Source organism: Anoplophora glabripennis, unplaced genomic scaffold, assembly GCF_000390285.2.
Source record: "Anoplophora glabripennis isolate ALB-LARVAE unplaced genomic scaffold, Agla_2.0 scaffold79, whole genome shotgun sequence".
Lineage (NCBI taxonomy): Eukaryota > Metazoa > Arthropoda > Insecta > Coleoptera > Cerambycidae > Anoplophora > Anoplophora glabripennis.
Window position 1 is genome coordinate 474,221 of NW_019416623.1, and position 22,317 is coordinate 496,537.

General features: G+C 32.0%; 1 protein-coding gene and 1 non-coding gene across 2 annotated transcripts; both read right to left on the reverse strand.

The window, feature by feature from the left end:
- Positions 1–3,565: 3,565 nt before the first annotated feature.
- LOC108917162 (phagocyte signaling-impaired protein) lies at positions 3,566–20,090 on the reverse strand. Its single transcript, XM_018723641.1, has 11 exons — positions 19,983–20,090; positions 19,593–19,817; positions 19,045–19,537; positions 18,782–18,966; positions 18,474–18,730; positions 15,285–15,624; positions 14,668–14,837; positions 14,351–14,565; positions 10,840–11,116; positions 10,524–10,778; positions 3,566–3,968 (listed from the first exon to the last, which is right to left on the reverse strand). Exons 1-11 carry the CDS (start codon positions 20,056–20,058, stop codon positions 3,624–3,626), a joined length of 2,838 nt encoding a protein of 945 aa, XP_018579157.1. The 5' UTR covers positions 20,059–20,090; the 3' UTR covers positions 3,566–3,623.
- Positions 20,091–21,135: 1,045 nt separating this feature from the next.
- Trnaf-gaa lies at positions 21,136–21,208 on the reverse strand. Its single transcript has one exon. It is a non-coding gene; the product is annotated as a tRNA-Phe (tRNA).
- Positions 21,209–22,317: the final 1,109 nt, after the last annotated feature.

Below are 22,317 nucleotides of genomic sequence, written 5' to 3' on the forward strand. Positions count from 1 at the left end.
AAATTACGTAAAATTTTAAAAAGAAAGACCTGCAAAAAGTATTTCCATCTAGTTTCAAGGTTAATAAAGGAATGCCTACTTAAAAGGTCCTCATGCGGATATCCGACATGTGGATAGTAGCCATCGGATTTAAAATTTAAAAAATCGACGCTGAATCGATTCCAGTTTATTAATGTGGGCAGCACTGTGTGGAGACCAAACAGGAGAGGCATATTCAAGTTTTGATCTAACTAAATAGAGATGATGAGTAGTTGACATAGTATTGTTATGCATAACCTGTTCTTGGATTGTTGATATCTCATTTAGTTTTCGTGATATTGTTATTTGAGTGTAACGTGTTTAAGACGATTTAGAGAAAATGTGCGATTTTCTGGAACAAAGATGCAACGTAAAATTTTAAGTATTTAAACCTGGGAAAAATTTTCACGGAAACATTTCAACTTTAGAAATAAGCTTACAGAGATGTTGCTCTGAGTCGTACGCGATGTTACGAATGGTTTTCATGATTTAAAAGTGGTCTTCCATTTCAACTGATGACTCGCACAAGTTCAGAAAATCAAAGATCTGGTGCGTGTCAATCGCTAACTGACTGTCAGAGGAATTGCAGAAAGAGTTAGCATATCAATTGGGTAAAATGTTGCCTGAAAAATTGAACATACATCGAGTTGTAGCAAAATTTGTTATGGCTTACACATTGAGACAAAAGTTCAATCATCACAATGGAGTGGCAAAGAATCTCCACGTGCCAAGAAAGTACGTCGGTCTCGATCCAATGTTACAGTGATGTTCACTGTTTTCTTCGACTTTAATTGTGCATTTTGAATTTTTGCATCAAGATGAACGTTGTATACCATCAAGGCGTAACGGTTATGTGAAAAAAAATCCACAAAAAACTCAATTTTTCACCGATCTTTCCAATATTTTTTGCGAAGCTCCGCAGACGTCGCGATTGTCACCAGAATCGTCCCAGAGACATCCACGATAATGCGGACAAGCGTGCGACCGAGCGCTACGTGCCTCCAACCAATAAGAGACAGAAATTCGCAGATGTATTGAAAAATTTCACCAATATGTTTCTAAAATTTACCCCCTAAAATTTTAAAATTTACTCAAGCCACCCAGATGCGACGATTGCTGCCAAGAGTTCTCCATTCCCTCGGACGACGACGACAACGGTATGCCACTATCTCCCTAACATCGCCGAAGAGCGCAAAGAGCGTCAAAATTGTTCGCTCCACTTTCTAAAACGGGACGAAAATAACAACACCTTAGGGACTTTAAATTCACACCCCTAAATGACTATATGATTGGTATTAACCCATTTCAACTTCTCAGAGTGGGCCGTATTCACCGAAGCAGTTTTTCCGGTTCCAAAATTTCTGGAACTAAACCGAACCATAACATTATTAACCAGAACACGAATGCCTGAATTATAAGTAGAGCAGAATTATAAGTAGAGAGCGGACAATGTGTGACTTTAATCCGAAGAATAGGTTAAATTTTGGTAGAGATGTGTACGCGTTCAAAAGTGTATTGTGTATAAACTATGCAAAATATAATTATTATGTATAGCAAATATATCGTATTATCCTCGCGAAGATTTGTACCCTTTATTTAAAATCCATACATCATGTGAACAGGTTAAATAACGAGAATATAATTAAGTTAATTTAGTTCTAAAGAAATGAAATGACACTCGCGCCCATCTCTAGTCCATCCGTCGACATCGGTTGCGTTTATCGAATTCCTATTGGTCAGAATTCAAACTGCAGCCCTGTTATGAATGGAGCGTGAGTTGGACTATTCTATCATGTGCGTCGCCTGTGGCTATTCGTTACATCGACTCCTAATTTCCAATTAAAAGAACGACACTATTTTTAATCGAACTTTATTTAATAAATATGTAGTATACAATTTCTGATTTTCTAAATATTTTATAACGCCTAAAAATGTATGTACCGTGGAATTTTCGTGAATTATCACGTAAATTTCCGATGCATACCCGACACGCCACTGCGTCATGGGTAATGTATCTAGGTTTATGAATGACATATCTACGTTCAAGGTTAAAGTCACAAATTGTCCGCTCTCTGATTATAAGAGTTTACGACCCCCTCTCAACATGCTAAGGGGTCAACTCTACCGCAAGCTAGTCAGACCTAAGTGGCTCTATACAGTCACTGTAGTCAGACCGAACAAAATCCGCGTCTTGGCGCCCAACATGGGTCTATATTGCCAAATAAGCCAATAACTTACCTATATCCGCGATACTAACTCGTTATGACATTTTAAGGTTATATCATTCATTTCGTATCTATATATTTTCCCTTTTTAATACCTGAAGTAGTTTGTATCCACAATATCATTAATTAAAACTTTGTTTCGCGTAGTGCTCTTGCTTTCATACCACCTGCAGATTAGCAGGATGCTCTTTGCCAGTTTGACCAATTGCAATGATCATTAATGATGTATAAAACTTTATACATACATACCTAATTTTCTTCATGAATAAAAAAAATTAAGCACATATATTAATCTTGTATTTGTTATTCATTCTGATATTGATTTTGTTACGTTATAGATATATCTGTTCAATTAGGTTCAGTAATAATTTATTTTTGTCCAGATAAAACATTTACCGAAAAATAAATTAATTCAAATGAAATGTAGAAAACTGTTCACTGGCATTGAAATACAGTAGTTTTAGTAGAAAGTCACTATACACAAAAAATATTAATTAAAAATAAACGCCAAAGAGTTTCTCTGAACGCAGTAATCTCATAAATGCGTAAATAAATACTTACCTGTAAAATGGTAGCTGATAATTTGTATTTGACTAGAGAGTATCGTTATTTTTCACAAAATAGTGTCTCACCATGGTTTATCGTAAACAAATTGTAAAAAAAAATGTTTTTTGTGAACTTTGAACGCCATTTTGAAATTGAAGCCCAAAAACTCCGGTAGTTCATTGAATTCTACAAAATTTTTCCTAATTTTTACATATTTTCAATTACTGAACTATTTTTTGGCACTTGAGTAATTTGATTGGACAGACTCCTGCGCATTTCGGGAGAGTTGGGAACCGTAGTAAAGCCAAATGTACCCAATTTACAACAATTCTGCAAATAACCGGCCAACGTGAAATTTTTTTATTTTTTCTTGTATTAAGGTGGTGGTTACACTGGATGCAAATTCGGTCGAAAAATATGCACCTATGTATGCAAATATAGGAAGTCTTAACAAATTATTTGTACGAATAGTGATTTCACGACTTTGTTGTTAAAGTTTAATAAAATTAAATTTGATTCAGATTCAAGTATGAAGAATGTTTATTAAGAATTATTTTATGGCAAAGGAGAAAAAAATTCACTTTTTTCATTTAAACAATACCCATTTTTTTTTAAGGGAATACGATGAGAAAAACAAATAATTCATCTTAGGTCAGAATATGTAAAGGGACAAGTTCCGAAAAATTTTTATGAACGAGTACATGGAATAATTGGATGGATTGGTCTCGAGGAGGTATGTCTGCAGAAAAAACTAGGTTTAAGAAATGAAATGATCATTAAAAACCATATTATTTAATTACAATACATACAAACAATTCAAAAAACAATTTATGCTCAGCCGATCAACCCGCTCAACAATTTCATTTTACTTTTAAGAACGATTTGTATCTCTTTATTCGCGACGTTATAACTATCGAGGATATTCTGAAAAACGTTCTGACCTGAATTCAAATTCAACGCCTCGAATTTGCTTTTGATGTCCTCGATCGTGTTCAAGTCTATCCAATTTTGTAAAATATCACAAATTGCACTGGTCTCGGTTCTCAATTTACTCGCCACTTTCCCTAACAACTCTTTACTTTTCACCGAATCCGACGATCTCCTCCTACCTTTTTTGCCTTGAGGCGGTTTCACTAGTTCGTTACAAAGGAGGCATATCAACGAACATACACTGACGATCTGAAAGAAAGAAAGTCAACTGATTAACAGGTTCACTATGACTGTAAACGAACTGATAATATATTTAGTTAGACATATCATTTTTTATTTTTATTTTGGATAATAATTGGTTGGAGAATAAGTATGTCCGTTTTCTCCAAATTTAACGAAAATTAAACGACACATTGACACATTATTCAAAAGAGGACTTATTGCTCTATCAGATTGTTTTTGGTTGCTTTATTAGATTTAATTTTTGTGAATGTTCATTCATTTGAAATGAAATGTCAAGTTGATAAGTCTGGCAACGCTGTCGAAAATGATTAAAACGAAGCATGTTCGTGCTTCAGACAGTTGTGTCTGTGTCATCATGAATATGATAACACGTGCTCGTCGAGTAGACGCGTTTTCAGAATGAAAATTAATTCTCTTAATGCAAATTGGTTGCCTGACTTATGCCGACCCCTGTATTTCACATTTTTTTATTACTCTTAAAACAAAAAAGTTAAAGGGGGGTCAAAATATAGTGAATCGCCCTGTACAATAACATATTAGTTTCCACAGTCATAAAAATAGGGGGAAGATTGTTTACAGGGTGGTTAATTGTATAATTTTTACGTAAATTCACGTTTTTCGTTTATAACTTTTTCCGTTCATTTCAAAAATATTGATTAGATCAAAAGTCATAAACAGAAGAAATTTATTTATGACTTTTGAATTAAACATTTATAAACTGCGTTATTATTACCAGAACGTTTTGGCATCGCATCCTCTCATTCCTTATCACTGTCTAATAACTCACACGAAATCTGGAATCTGTATGTTGAATAGTTTAAAAGTTATGACCTTATAAACAAATTAATTAATTATTAGTCTGGATGATCCCGAGGCTCTTCCACAATCGCACTGATTTTTTTCATAATAATACATTGAAATCTATCATTTTTTTCAATTTCAAATTTGCAACTTGGAAATTGTATTTATTTTTCAGCCTTAGTTGCAAAATGAAATAAGCGACGCACGCGCGTGATATAGTTGTACGTTATTACATATTCGGAAAGCGTATGAAGAGCTTTAAGTTAAAAGAAATCGTCGAGATCCGTTGAAAAACAACGGAGTTACAGACTGTCAAAGTTGACGGACTATTGTTACACAAATTAGGTTGGTAGCGGCAAAAAATACTGTCATAACTGGCAACCCCAGTACTTTCCCAGATAAATAGCTGTTTATGATATACGTGTTAAAAGTAAGATTTTATTTTGTGAGTGAAGATGATTAAATAACGAGCGTAGCGAGTTTTTTAACTTCATGAACAAAATAAAATCACTTTTAACACGTATATCATACACTATTTTTTCTACAAAATTGTTAAAAGTGGGATTTTTAATTGTCATTTTTGATGTTAAAAATGTCATTTTTTGACACGCGTGTTAAAAGTAAGTTACTTTTAACACTAGTGTTCGTGAAGTTAAAAAACTCGCTACGCTCGTTTTTTAATCATCTTCACTCACAAAATAAAATCTTACTTTTAACACGTATATCATAAATAGCTATTATTTGTGGAAGTATGTTAAGTGCATAAGAAATATTGTCAAGTCAGTGGGTTGCTTGATTTTCGGCGAGCCGTGGCGCGGGAGAAGGGTGGGGGAAGCGAACGACAGCGAGTTCGAAGAAAATGACGATAATATTCATATTCCTGCCGTTAAATAAGTGAAATTTGCTTGAAAATAATATATTTGACAGTCTGTAACTCCATTGTTTTTCAATTAATCTTGACTATTTTTTTTAACTTAAAGCTCTTTTCATAAGCTTTCCGAATATATAATAATATACAACTATATCACGCGTGTGCGATGTATGGCTAAAAAATAAAAAAAATTCCAGGTTGCAAATTTGAAATTAAAAAAGAAAATTATAGATTACAATGTATTATTATATTGTTTATAAGGCCATAACTTGTAAACTATTCAACTTACCGATTCCAGATTTCGTGTTTCGAGTTATTAGACAGTAATAAGGAATGAGAGGATGCCAAAACGTTCTGGTAATAATAACGCAGTTTATAAATGTTTAATTCAAAAGTCATAAATAAACATATTCTGGTTATAACTTTTGATATAATCAATATTTTTTTACTAGTTTTGAAGGTCTTTTCAAGACGAAAAAAAAGTACTTTACTGTTTTCTCGTGGAAATGAACGGAAAAAAGTTATAAGCGAAAAACATGAATTTACGTAAAAATTATACAATTAACCAGCCTGTAAACAATCTGCCCCCCATTTTTATGACTGTGGAAGCTAATATGTTATTGTACATAATATTTAGCATCTATAGTGATAAAAGTCGCGCCCAACTCTATATTTCCTGGCCTAATTGATCATTTTCGGTACCTGCTTCTTTTTGTTTTTAATTGAGCTGGGGAAACGCTAAAACTGTTTAAGCTGCTATGGAAAATTGTGCCATATTATGATGATGTGATGAACGAATGGTGGTTTTCCTGCTTTATAGGTAATTTCAACCTTAAAGACATGAACACCCTTTGAATTTGACAAAGAGCAATTGAACCGACTTCTTCACGAAAATCCAAGATAATCAACAAGGGAATTGGCTCAGGAGATGGAATTTGATCATAAAACCGTAGTAAACCTCCTACATTCGATGGGAAAAGTTCAAAAGTTCAAAGCTCTGTCATCTCTGACATGGTGTGTGTACGTGAATTTGAAACAGCAGAAAGAATGGTTAATCCCTAAAAAACAATCAACTTGCGGAAAAGACCAGAACTTCATCCTCGAAAGACAATGTTATGCGTCTGGTGAGATTGGAAAGGGATTGTTTGCATTAATAAAAACAGCAGTATCATAGTTAGGTACAGTTTTTTTACCCTACATTCTAAAAAAAAATGAAATCGTCCAAAAAATTAAGAAGTTACAGGCTTGTATCTCATTTAAGCACGACATCATGGAGTGCTCGCCTGAAAATGTATCGAATTTGATGAAACTTTGCGATAAGATGTTTTAAGGCATGCTGAATGAGAATATGTAATCTGTTTTTTGGAAAAAAACCACTAATATAAATTAACTGTTTTGACGTCAAAAAAATGCATCCTAGTTGGCCGTGAATTGCATTAATAAAAACAGGAGTATCACAGTTAAATAGTTTTTTTACCCTACATTTTTAAAAAAAATGAAGTCGTCCAAAAAATGAAGAAGTTACAGGCTTGTATCTCATTTAAGCGTGACATCATGGAGTTCTCGCCTGAAGATGTATCGAATTTGATGAAACTTGGTGATAAGACGTTTTAAGGCATGCTGAATGAGAATACATAATCTGTTTTTTGGAAAAAAAACACTAATATAAATTAACTGTTTTGACGTCAGAAAACCGCATATTAGTTGGCCCTCTATCGCATTAATAAAAAAAATATCGCCAAAAATATAAAGAAGTTACAGGCTTGTATCACATTTAAGCATGACACCCTGTATACAGGGTGTTTTACTTAAAGTCGGAACACGTCCGTATTCAGGATGGCGTTGGCCGATTCAAAAATTTTTTTTTATATGATAGTACTCAAAAAGACCTACTCTTTGATATTAACACTTGACATATGATCTTTTCTACGGCCAACTATCATTAAGACCCTCAAAAATTTCCATTTCCAAGATATTAATATTTTAATAAAAAAAATGACATTGTCGGTGTTACACTTGATCGGTGCTAACATACTCGTTTTTTGAGATACAATCTAAACAATCGTCACAGGTAATGTACTAGTTTCATCGTAAATTCTGAAGTGGTCACTGTTTATAAATGTCATACAGTGTTCACAAAATCGTACCAAATGAATTTCACAAGAGAAGCCGAGTCTATCTTGACGAAATTTATCCTGATAGATTGATTCGTCAAGGTGGGCCATTGTCATAGCCTCCTACATCATGTGACCTTACACCACTTGACTTTTTTTTGTGGGGGTTTGTAAAAGACATGGTATATAGAGAGCCACCAACTACACGTGACGATATGATAAATAGAATAAGACAAGCTTGTCTTCATATTGCACCAGAAATGTTACACGGCGTTTACACGAATTAACTTGTGTATTCAAGAAAAAGGAAAATTTTTTTTTAACATCTATTGTAACACTTAATAAAATTTTGTTTTATCAATAAATATATATTTTACTATCAAAAGATGTCTTGTTCACTAAAAATTCAATAAGGATAAGAAAGCTGCATTGTTCTTTTCTGCAAAAAGTAAAGATACATTTTAAGCAATGCTTTTTTGTTTAAAATCCTTAACCCTATATATAGTTCCGTCGTAAATGTAATAAAAAATTAAAGAAATAGCAAAAAATATAGTAAAATATGAGGAACTGATACACAGGGTGAGTTTTTCCGATGTTTAATGTGGGGATCTAGGAAAGTAGAGATACAAAAAAACTTAAATGAGGAAAGATGTGCAGTTTTATGATCCTTACTACATATTGATTTTATTTAAAAAAAAAAAACGTTATGACTGACTAGATATTTGGAAAAGTACGAATTCAGCCAATTCTTTCAGATGCGTGTAGCTATTTATATTCCGTTGCTATTTATTTTACAAAAAAAATTGTATTACAAAGTTTCAGGTTTTTGCAGTGTTAATAAGACAATGTGATCAAATTGTTCATGTATATTTTCATTTTCAAGTTATAATATAAACTTCAAGTTTTTTAAATGTAAACCATAGTTAGCTATGAGCTAGAAAAAAATGTCTTTTTTATGCTTTCCAACGATATAATATTTGGTATTGTTAGTTTGAAAAATGGAAGAATTGCAGCTGTTTTTAACTTTTCAATTGTTCGTTGACGAAGATGACTGTGAAAATTATACGCAATACAACAAATAAAATCAGAACAATTCAAGTCGGCATTGCATGCGCATTTCTTTCTGTGTCAGGGCATCGGAGCAGTGTGCGACTGACATATTTTAAATTAAACAATAATAATAAGTATTAAACAATAATAATAAATGGATTTATTTTCATAAAGAATTTAAATTATAATGTTGGAAATCATTTAACAGACGGAAAAAATACCAGAATTTTATGAACAAACCATTATTTGCTTTATTATTATTAACGAAATTGTTAAAAAAAAACACCGTTATTATGAATGCACAAAATACATCTTTTTGAAACAGAATTTGAGGTTTTTCTCACAGAACATGTATCAACATTGTCAAAAGCTTCCTGAACGAATGTACTCAATATCACGCGTTTCTTTGTTTGAAAAATTCATTGTCTTTGGCAATTAAAACGACTTTTAAGAAAGAAAAGTAACTGCCAAATAATGCTATAGCAACTAAAAGCGTTGTCAGCAAATATTTCAATTGTTTTCACAGCCACTTACGTCAACAAGCAATTGAAAAGTTAAAAACGGCTGCAGTTCTCCCATTTTTTCAAAATAACAATACCAAATATTATATCGTTGGAAAGCATAAAAAAGACAATTTCCTCTAGCTCATAGCTAACTACGGTTTATATTTAAAAAACTTGAAAATTAAAGTGTATACAAACAATTTGATCACACTATCTTATTAACACTGCAGAAACCTGAAACTTTGTAATTTAAAAAATTTTTGTAAAATAAATAGCAACGGAGCTATACGCATCTGAAGGAATTGCCCGAATTCGGATTTTTTCAAATATCGAGTCAGCCATGCGGTTTTTCAAAAAATAAAAGTAGCATTTAATAAGGATCATAAAACTGCACATCTTTCCTCATTTAAGTTTTTTTGTATTTCTGATACTGTCCCAGATCCTTACACTAAACATCGAAAAAAACTCACCCTGTATAACACTTATTATAAAAGTTGTAAATTTTGAGAAGGTCTTTCACATCCCATTAAAAAATACAGGGTGTTTGAAAAAAATAAAATTTTTGCCTTTGAAAAAGATAACACTTGTTACAATTTTGTGAACACCCTGTATGACATTTATAAACAGTGACCAGTTCAGAATTTTCGGCGAACCTCGTACAAGTATGATGATTGCTTATCTCAAAAAACGAGTATCAGCAAAGATCAAATGTAACGCCGAAAATATCATTTTTCATATTAAAATATTAATATCTCAGAAACGGCTGGTTTTTGACGCATAGTACCTATTTCAAAAAAGTTGCATAATTCCATGTAAAATATAAATATCCACTCAAATACAGGGTGTTCCATTTAAAAAAATACAACTTTGGTGAGCCCCCTGAAAACAAATCACCCTGTATAAGTGAAATCTTTTTTAAAACGTGCACTTCTTGCCCCCCCGTCCGAACCTATTTTGAAATATTTTGCTTAAATTATATTCTAGCGATAAATCAACTTTGCCGCAGCGTTGACCCACCCTATATATTTCTATTAAACATAAGGTTAATATTTATTAAAACAGATTGAAAGCCACCAATAACATCTAAAAACTATTTAAAAAAATGCTAGCAAAATTCAGGGAAATTTTATGCTGCTAAATACAGAAGTGTAACATAGGGCATAAATAGCATATACAGCAGATCATATATTAAGCGAACTACAACTACAAGTGACTGACTCACCTCCACGCAATTCACTACCAGCTCCATCGATTTCCGCTTATCCTGAAAATCATTCGATTTTCCCAACGTGTTATCCTTGACGAACTTGGCTAAGCGACCGAGCTCTTCTTCTATGTCCTTGGTACACGTCGAACTCCTCTCGAAATCTTCTATGCTAAGACTAATTAGAAATTCAAAAAAGGTACTAATTGTGGACAGGTACGGAGCTTCTATCGCACCGTGCAGTCTAGAGGGTAGCGGCAACGTAACTATATTCTAAAACGATAAGAGTCGTCAAAAAAAAGATGACGTTACAACAGAGATTCTATCTGCTTACTTGATTAATTGGTACGAAATTGTCGGACACCGTTTGGTCGTGTAACCTTCTCCATTCACCGAGGGTGCTTTTCAAGCTATCTAGGTGTTTCTGACGGGTGCCGTCCAACGATTTGATTATGTCAATGGCGGATGATATACCCCATAAAACTGAGGTTCTTAATTTTAAAAATCTTACATCTTGTTCAAACAACTCCCTCACTTCTTTCCACTCTTCGGGAGGGCTGTTTATCCTCTCCGGATCCCAACAAATATATACGCTAAGATCATGATTGTCTCTAAAATTGAGTTTTACCAAGTTTAAAAGAAACTCATATAAAGTAATACTTTAAATAGTATAAATAATTTTCAAATTGTAAAAAGCAAATGAAATAGAATTATCGTTATATTCAGAACCAACCAAGTGCTAATCTAGTCTTTAAACCAATCACAAGCAAAGCTTTGTGACAAATGCTTGAATGGTTCAAGACAAATAAATAAAAAGATTGTCATTACCACCAGTTATAAAATGCTAATCTAGACATTAAACCAATCACCAGTCAGTTTCAAGTTCAAATTTGAAGCAAAACAATTTTTAAAAAATGTGTCATATTTTCAGCCAATCATAAAGTGCCGATTTAGCTGTTTAACCAATCACATGACAGTATGTGAAAAATACTCGTTTGGTTGAAGGCAAAATATATAAAAGGACTATCCTTATAATCAGTTATAAAGACTAATATAAATTTTAAACCAGTCACAGAACATTTTCAATTGGATTGAAGCCAGATAATTTTAAAAAATTGTAACTGCATTTACAACCAATTGTAAAGTGCTAATTTAGACATTAAACCAATCACAGGTCAATTTGTGACAAATGCTCGATTGATTCAAGGCAAAATAAATAATATAATTATCAATACAACCAGTCGTAAAACACTAATCGAGACTTTAAACCAATCAGGTCAGTTTGAGAGAAATACTTGATTATATCAAAGGAAAATAATCATCAGTCTAAACTAACCACAGGTCAGCTTCATTCACAAATGCTTCATTCTATCAAATGAAGATAAATAAAAAAATTGTCACTATATCCGAAATCAATGATAAAGTAACAAATTAAACTTCAGAGGTCAGTCAAAAGGTCAATTTTTAACAAATGTTATTCTTTCATAACAAAATTAATAACAGAGTTTAATTTCATAACCCATCACAAAGCACTAATCCAAATTAAAACCAAACATAGATCAGTTTGTGACAAATGTTACATTCTTTCAAGACAAAATAATAGAACTGTAAATGCATTCACAACCAATAATAAAGCGTTAATCTAGATTTTAAACCAATCACAGCACAGCACAGTTTGTGACAAATGCTCGATTGGTTCAAAGTTAAAAAATATAATTATCACTACAACTAGTCACAAAACGCTAATTTAGACTAAACCAATCATAGGACAGTTCCAATTAGATCTGGGCAAGATAAACAAAAGAATTATTATATTTACAATCAATCCTAAAGTACAACTCTAAACCTTAAACCAATCATAAATCAGTTTGTGACAAATGCTCAATTCTATCAGAGCAAAATAAACAAAGGAATTGTCACGATATTCACTACCAATCATTAAACTAGTAACAGATACTACACTACTTCAAAACAAAATAACAAAAGAATTTTTATTATATTCGCAACTAATTAAACTTTAGAGGTCAGTCAACAAATCAGTTTGTGAAAAATGCTCGAATCCTTCAAAATAAAATAAACAACATGTTGCTACATTCATACCAATCACAAAGCAATAATCTAAATTTAAAACTAAACCCAATCAGTTTACAGACATATTGGCTATTGATTATAGGATTTTAAAAAGAACTATGACGTTCAAAATATTTTATTAGATGAATCGTTGAAATGGTCATTTTAGATGAAAAAGCCACGGAGCGCTATTAAATTAGAGGGTGGAAATTGGAGATAGGGGTGGAAATGCACACCTTTCAGTTTTTTAATTGTAGTTCGAAAACAAAGCAAAATTTCGGTACAGTTCATAGGAAAAATTATTTAGAGAATTGAATTTCCCATTAAAATGGCTTAATTAAAAAATATAAAAGGAAAATTTTATGCAAGAAATCGTTAATAAACAATATTAAAAAAAGCAAAGAATTTGATTTTTTAATTTTTTTACTTTTTTGCCTCTTTTTTTTGAGTATAAATAGGTACAGGTATTGCTTCATAAAAAAAAGTAGATAAAATTTCCTTCAAAAGAAGAGGTTGTACAATATTTTTGGATGAGAATTGACTGATATATGGCTGCTCAAACAGCCAATTTTTCGATTTTCGTCGCGTTTACCCATAACGTTTCAATTCTCATTTTTTGCAAAAAACGAAAAATTCGTTCCAAGTATTTTCATCATATGACCTGTTCGAAGGGCCATTAAAAATGAAAAAACCATGGGGTGCTATTAAATTAGAGGGTTGAAATTGAAGGTAGGGGTGAAAATGCACATTTGCAGTTTTTTAAATATAGCACGCAAACCAAGCAAAATTTCTGTACAGTTCATAGGAAAAATTTTGTAGAGGATTGAATTTCCAATGGAAATGGCTTATTTAAAAAATTTAAATTTAAACAATTTTTTAAAAAGTAAAAAATAACGTTTTTTGATTTTTTTTACTTTTTTGACTATGTTTTGTCTACTTCTACTAGTGAAAAAAAGTAAATAAAATAAAAAAATATCATTTTTTACTGTTTTAAAATTGTTTATTAACGATTTTTTTTGCATATTTTTCTTTTATGCAAAAATGAAAGTAAAATAAACAAATAAGTTTTCACAATAGAGCTTTTCGGAAACTATGATCATGTTAACACAATCAGTAGGATCACTGGACCTTATCATTTGGAAAGTAAAGCAGTTTATGAAAGTATTAAGACATTGTCTGAAGTTATATACATTTGTGTTATGGTTTTCGTTTTTTTTTCTTTATTTTTTGAGTATTTATTGCTAAAAAAATTAAATAGTAAAAAATAAAAACTAAAATTAAAAAAATTAAAATTAAAATTAAAAATAAACAAAATTAAAAAAAAAAATAAAAAATTAAGAATACAAAAATAAATTCAAAAAATAAATAATAAATAAAAACAGGAAAAAATAAAATATTAAAAATTAGGAAAAACATTAAAATAAATTAAAAAGAAATTAAAAAAATAAAGAAAAAAAACTAAAATCAGATAATATCTTAACATAAGATATGGGCTTAATAATTTCAAAATTTATAGATCGGTATTTAGAATCAATCAATACAAAGCCAGTTTATGAAAAGAAAAAAGATGTTAATGTTAAATTTTACATCTGTCATGTCCTTTGGTATACAAAAATACTTGTCAGGAATTAGATACTTATATTTATTTTTTTCCCAGTAATGGTAACATTTTAAAAAAACAAAATATAGTTTAAAAACTCGCTTTTACATTGATGGCTTTTAAGTTCCAAAGTAAGCAATGGCTCAAAGCTATACTACCAAAAATATTTTCTTACCTTAAAGATTCCCATTCAATCTTATTATCTCTGGGTGATATGTCTAAATTATACAACGATTCAAGTGTCGAACATTCCACTAAACTTAATATTATCCTATCGACGGCGACTGTCGTGTAATGCAAACTGTTGTTCAACCTTTCCCTGAAGTCCATGAATTCATCCAGTTTTAAGAAGGACCCGAATTTATACGAAAACGTTAAATGATCTGAACTCTACAAGACAAAGTTATAATGATATTAAAACAATTGGATTATTAAATTTCTGTGACTTTTTCTCGCTCTACATATGTTTAACTCTCAAAATGAAATACTTACATCTTTATAATTCGAAGAGAAAAACTTCAGAGTGATATCAAATAGGCTTGTGCACAAAGAGAACAACCCCGTAGTCGGTAATCGAGCACAGTGCACATACCCTAAGGAATCTAACTGTAAATGCTTTACTTCTAAACTATTATATACTGTGTGGGCTGTGACACCGCTACCTAAAAATTGGGGACTTTAATCCAACTGAAATGTTTATAAAAATAACATTTTTAATAGTAAACATAAATTTACTAATAAAAGTTTCAATGTTTTCAACTAGAAGGAGCCCCAAAAGTATCACAGGATTTGAATTATGCGTCATTTTGTAGTTGGCAGCACTGTGCAGGACCACATGTTATAGTAAACACGTTGCTTCATTCGGAGAGTTCCTTCTACCAAAAATTCTACGTAATTTGCACACAGTCTCAGCTACACACTCTCTATACTTGCAAAAAAAATCTTCACTCGCTCATCCGTCATATAACGCTATATTTTATCTAACTGCAACGTGTTTACTACAACATGTGATTCTGCACAATGCTGCCAAATCTTCGTAATGAAAATGATGCACAATTCAAATCCTGTGTTACTTTTGGAACACACTTTATAAAGAAATAATGACTCACCCAGTGTATGGTACAATCGCAGGGCAAGCAATTTGGCATGAAAATTACTGGGAGAATTCTTTAGAAGATTTTCGAGCAAGATCAATGCTATAATGATAGAATCCGACTTCTTTTCGATTAAGGCCAAATCATACAAAACGTGAGCGGCCATTATTGCATACGGATCCGATGGTCCCAAATCTGTCGACAGTAAGTTTTTGCCGTATGTCTGGTAGCCGTGTTGATAATGAAGCGAGAGTGCCGTTATTAAGGCTTTTAGGTGGTCGGAGGACAGATTTATGTGACTCCCGCAAAGTCGAGACAACTGAAGGGCACAAATGTGGCGCTGCATTTGTTGGTCCTAAAAAAGGGAGGATATATTTTAGTTGTTTTTTAACTAATAATATTGTGGGAAACAACTACTCCACGGGCTATATGCCCTGGCTAGTTTTCAAGAAAAAAATTGTTCAAAATTCTAACCTGGTCATTTCACATAACAATATGCACTACATTGTATGCTTTAGCTTTTAGAACATCTGTAAGGAATAATCAACATTGTTTAAGAAACACATTTTCGCAAATTTTATGTAAAAAAATATGTATTTAACAAATAAAAATGTCGGACAAACACAGATGAATGAGAGTGGCAGATATCAGAAATTGCAAATGGCGGATTGAAGCAAGAAATAATGTTTGTAAACTGAAAAATTAAACGATAAATAAGCAAAGAGATATACTTCAGTTTAAGTTTTGTCGTATTTCCAAAACAATGTCCACAATTTGCCAAATATATTGCACTGTATAAGTAAAATACCTAAGATGAATTTAGATACAATATGGCGCAATGCGAGGCGCAATAGGTTGACGTTTAGCAGCTTAGCTCCCGATGATACATTATAAATCAAAGTATATATAAATAGCAATACTGTGCGTTCTTTATTTTAATATAATTTGATAAGATCATAGGAAATATTTGATAAAATGAATACCTACTTATATTTTGTATCTTTTTCTTAACAATTTTATTTATATTGAAAATGGTCGATAACTGTCAAGCGTGCAGTGAATTGCTTGTACAAGTACAAATTTGAACATAAAGCCTAGTATACAGTGTGTCCAAGATAAGGAAATGCTAACAGTAGAATCTAGGAAACGGTAAGAGATACGGTGTAGCTCAAATTAGAAAAAAGTTGTGTTTTTTTATACCTAACAATATGCCATTTAGAAAGTTTTAAAATTCCAAGTAATTCCGGAGATATCCGAAAAAGCCCGAAATTTTGCAAAATATTTTATTTTTTTTCTGGATTTATTTCAAAAGGAATTTTAAAATAAATTGCATATTTACATTGTCACTTTTTTCGCACTTTCAAAATATCTATTGGAGGAAGTCACAATAGTATAAATGTCAATACAGCACAAAATATCCAATGATTTTTTTTTAATCAATAATTCAAAAAAGTTGTACCTAATAAAAAAATAATACGAATTTAAGAAATGTTTTATTATTTGTTTCTAATTAATACTGCCAATAGTAGTAAAAAAAATTGTTGGATATTTTGTACTGTACTGACTTTTATACTATTACGACTTCCTCCAATAGATATTTTGAAAGCGTTCAGAGCCGTACTAAGGAAAAATTTTAAATGATAGCTAAAACAAGCTAAAAACCTTTTTACTCGATTACAATAGTACTTAATATCATCTAATTCAGAATTAAAAATGACTAGATTTTGTCATAAAAATAGCAGCGACAATTTAAAAAAATTTACATGATGGTGGCTCCTCGAAGACGAAACGTCAGATTGCAAAAATGTTGATGTCATTGGATAGAGCAAAAAAAGTGGTCATGTAAATATGCAATTTATTTTAAAATTCGTTTTTAAATAATGCCAGAAGGAAAATAACTAATTACCCAGAATTTTAAAACTTTCTAAACAGCACATTGCTAGGTATAAAAAAACATAACTTTTTTCTAATTTGAACCACTCCGTTTGTGTTACTGTTTCCTAGATTCAAATGCTATCCCATTCTTATCTTGGACACTATATAGCAAATGATAGATGAAACCCTACCACCTCATATCTGTATCTCTTGTACCGTCTCCTAATTATTTGATCCAGCAGACTGCAGATGCAAACAGTGACCGGTGTACGATGTTGACTCTTAAGAAAGATTCGTACACAAATACTACCTATCTCTATTGGATTGTTATTTTTGGATCACAGTAACTTCGTGATCTAGAGGGATAAGGAGATTACCGAATAGTAATCTTTAAAAATTAAAAACCAAACCCAAACTATTGCTCAAGCAACACTAAATTGAAACCGTGCTGCTTTTCCAACATACTCCATCGATAAAAACGTGCGAGAATTTGTTCCGATCTTTTAGAGTAGTAATTTCAATACAATTGACAAAGAACGCCTTGGTCAACCAAAAAATTCAAAGATAAGGAACTGAAAGCATTACTCCACCAAGATTCATGTCAAAAGTATGATGAACTTGCTGAATCGTTGAATTTAGATTGCACAACAGTTCCCGAACGTTCAAATGCACTAGGTACGATTCAAAGGCCAGGAAATGGGGTGCCATACGAATTGAAGCCGAGAGATGTTGAACAGCAATTTTTCACGTGAATAATTGTTTTAAAGGCAAAAAATAAAGGGTTTTTTGCATCTTATCATCAGTCGATGAAAACTAGAGAAGCTATGTTAATCCTAAACGTAGGAAATCGTGGAATTCAACATCAACGTCGCCAGCAATACCGAATATTCAAAGTTCAAAGCTTCTGCTCCGCATTTGATGAGACCAGATCTGTGTTGTGTACTAAACTGCTTCAACTGAATGAAACCATCACTGGTGAAGGTTACTGAACCCAATTGATGCATTGCATAATTTAAGCAAAGGTACAATAAAGTAATTTTTCAACATGACAACACTCGATCACAAGTTGCTCATGAAGTCCAAAAATAGTTAGAAATGCTGAAGTACGATATTTTAGTTCACCCATCATATTCATCAATCAGATTATTACTTGTTCCAATCCATGGAACACAGCCTGACTAAGCAACGCTTCCAATCTTATTGTACACAATTTTTCACAAGCCTCGAATTTACAAAAAAATCCCTGTAAAAACAATGTTTTCCGAACTAGAAATATTTCTCTAATTTACAAAAAAATACATACAATTTTTTTTTTATAAATGTACTTACGGTCTGAGGAACACTGGTCGAACTTATTCCCACATCCTTGACCAACCTGGAAGACAGTTCTGTTTTTTTTTCGGCATCCAACAAATTTAAATAAGACCTTAAGTCTGAAACGCAACATGGTTTGTGTCCGAATTTTCGAAAGTACTCGATAAACAATTCGGTTGTGTCCCCTAGAAGGTCCGTACTGTTGAGCTCTTTTTCGCAAAGTCTCTTACACAGTTCGAAACGTGCCAAGTAGGGACCTCTGAGCAAAAAACCTACAAGATGTTTTCAATTAGTTCAGTAACTAGGTAAAGTTGATAACGTACCATTATCTACGCCATTTTCCACTACTCTACAAATAAATTCATGAGCTTTTTCAGGAGTATCATCGATGGTTTCCAAATCATTCTCATTAGCTTCGTGATTTTCATGATTATTTATTTTATTTTCTACAGACATTAACTCAAATACTGAATTTAAATATTCGTTCCAAATATCCCATCTATCTACACTGTAAAATGTTATAATTTTATCAAAATACCTTCCTATTGATATTTAAAAAGATTATTTCATTCATAAAGGAACTTACTGCTCTACTAGGACTCCTTTGCACAACAAATTAATTTCCTCCCACCGTTTCAATTTTTTCAGATATTTCAATCTATTCTGTGGGATATTACTGCATTGCAAATGTGAACCAAGCGGTCCATCTAGTACCGCTACAATTTCCTCAAATTTTTCCAGAAGTTCGAGAATCATGATGTACAACTGGACTTCCTGCTCTGCATCAATCTTATTTTCTTTTATTAACTTGTCGAACATCCTTTGGGCAAGATTTAGAAGCAGTATACGTTTAACTGGGTCTTTCGCACCCAAACCTCTTGTCGCCTGTAAGACTATACTCATGACAGCCCAACAATAGTACGGGTTTTTTGGTTTGTTCTTATATAGAGTCATCGCGCTCTGCTGTTGAGATTTGAAATCACCGATTCTCACATAAGACATGAAGAGGTGTGTATGAAGTTCCTCATTGCTTGGGTCCAGTTTCACTGCGGTTTCGTAAAGTTTGCAGATTTTTTCCACTAAAAATTTAATAACAATAAAAAATTAGTAAACTTATAAAACGCAGGGACCTACATTCTTGCTTCTCTCGGTAACATAAAGTCATAGCCTGCAAAGTAGCATCATCTGTGGGTTGCTCTTTTGTTAAAGCATCTAAAATGTTTTGGCTCTCAACTTCCTTCCCCATACGATGGAGAGTAAAAGCCTTGAGGGCTTTGGCACAATGGAGATTAGGAGTTTTCTTCAAAACTTTGTCACATTCTTGTAGAGCTTTTTTGTTGTTACCACTATCTAGCCAATCTACAATGAAATTAAACACATAATTAAGTGATTCAGTGCGAAAACATTAAATTATTGAAAAATTGGCACAATACATAACCTAAAAAAAGATATGGATTTTTTAATTCTTCCTTATAATTTTGTAATTAACTGAAATTAAATATATTCAGTTATAACAATACGCACCGTATATTGGCCTTAGTCGTCTCTCTGCCACGGAATTGTCTTGATGCACGTGTAAATTCGACGAAGGCCTAGACATTTTTTCGGAACTTAAATATTAGGTTATGTTACTACAATTAACCACCTTAGACAATCACGTACCTAGACGGAAAATGAGATAAAGATGCACTATGAATTTTATCCACAACAGAAAGAGGTCGCTGTCAGAGATTTATTTACTCCCAACTCCCAACACTAATTAGATATGTATGTTATTTTTATTTATTAGCTACTGTGCTTTGGTGTTACTTTAATATATTAAACCAATTAATAGTTAATATAAATTATAAATATAAATTAACTATATAACTATATCCATTGAAAGCATTCTTATTATTTTGGCAAACGATATTTTTTAAATGCTTACACATTTTTAGCTATATATATATATATTTCTTTTTTTCGAAAATTTATAATAATTCCATCAAGAGGAAATGGTAGATATAAGAAAGTTAGCGCTGACTTTTAGAGGCGTTTGGAAGTTATAGGAACTACTTAGGTCGATATTAGGTAGATATGCTTTTTTTGCAGTGCAATACTACCAATACCATTATTTTAACTAAAATAAATTTGCATCAAAATTTCGTCTTAAAATTGTAGGAAGTACAACACAAACAGTTTAAAAATATTTTAAAAATATTAATAAAACATTTAATTTAAGTATGACTATATTATTTTGAGGTCTACTGGAAAACCATTTAACATCCATACACCCGAACTGAAAATGGACGTCCAATGAATATTGTGTGCGATGCGGTCTGATAGACCTATAATCAAATAAAATGTAAAATAGATTATCAACTTTGAATTGTAACAAAGTTAATAATGATAACGTTACAAATTAACGTTTCATATTTAGTCGGAGACAACCCTGTATAAGATGTTTGTACACTTTCCACATCTTTTAATTTAATTGTAAGATGTTAATTTGAGACACAAAATATAGTTAATGCATATAGTTTTTTAAAGTTATTTTTTGTTGCAGAATTTTAAATGCTTATACGTTCAGTTCTATATAATGGAAAACGTTTTTACGAAGAGGTTTAATGTAATAAAACGTAGCAAAAAAGATCGGAACAATATCATTAATAAAAGGTTAAAAAGAAAAAAAAAAGTATGCCGAAACCAGGGATCGAACCAGGGACCTTTAGATCTTCAGTCTAACGCTCTCCCAACTGAGCTATTTCGGCTGTTGCAATGAAACGTACTAGGTATCGAAGACAATTTGTAGATTACTATAATTTTTTTTTTATTAGAATAGGTATTAATAAAGAGACATTAATATAATTCTAATAATCTTCAGTCTAACACTCTCCCAACTCAGCTATTTTGACTGTTGCATCAGATTTTCCTAGGTGCTAGAATATATTTTTAATTAGAATAACACTGATAATGAGATACATATAGATAGGTATAATTATTATTTATTTACAAATTTAATCCCACTAACGTAATTCAATTTTTTATTATTATTTTTTTTAACCACCAACAGCATGCAGTCAAATACTATGACATCATTTTCTATATCGTTCCATTCTATTCTCGTTTTTAACGTCGACTAACAGTTGCCATAAGAAAATACTCTACGACGAGGGGATGTTGTCAACATCGAAGATAACGTTAAAGAAATCGGCCCCGGCTGGCCCTAGAATTTTTTGATAGTATACAGGGTGTTTCATTTCCGGTGTGCCAAACGAACGCAGACGACAGAGAAAGTAATTGTGAGCAAAAAGTTCATATCGACATGTGTTCGAAAATGCTTCCTGTGGCGCTATGTCCCTATAAAGGGGGCCATTACGACACAATTTTATTACCTACAATATCTCGAAAATGCTTCGAAAGAAATTGATAAAATTTTATACAGAGGCAGGTACCATTTATACGAGGAATTATTTTATCTAAACTAAATTGACACTTTGTATTCAGGGGCGTCCCTACAGGGGACAAGCCAAGGTTCAAAATCCGTAACTTTCTTTATTTGTCAAATTCGTAATTCTTTTTTCGAAATTTGAAATCCTTGACCATTTCTACATAAAAAAGATATACTTATGTACTTGTTTCATGTAGGTAAAATAGAATTCTGGGTTCTTTATAATTTTTAATTTTCAGTAGAAGCATAAGAAGATAAAATCGGCTTTTTCTGGAAAACTGGTGCAGATATCGTAATGAAACAAATATGGTCAAGGATTTCGATTTTCGAAAAAAGAATTGCGTATTTGACAAATAAAAAAGTTAGGATTTTAAACCTTGGCTTACCCCCCGTAGGGACGCCCCTGAAAACAATGTGTCAATTTGGTTT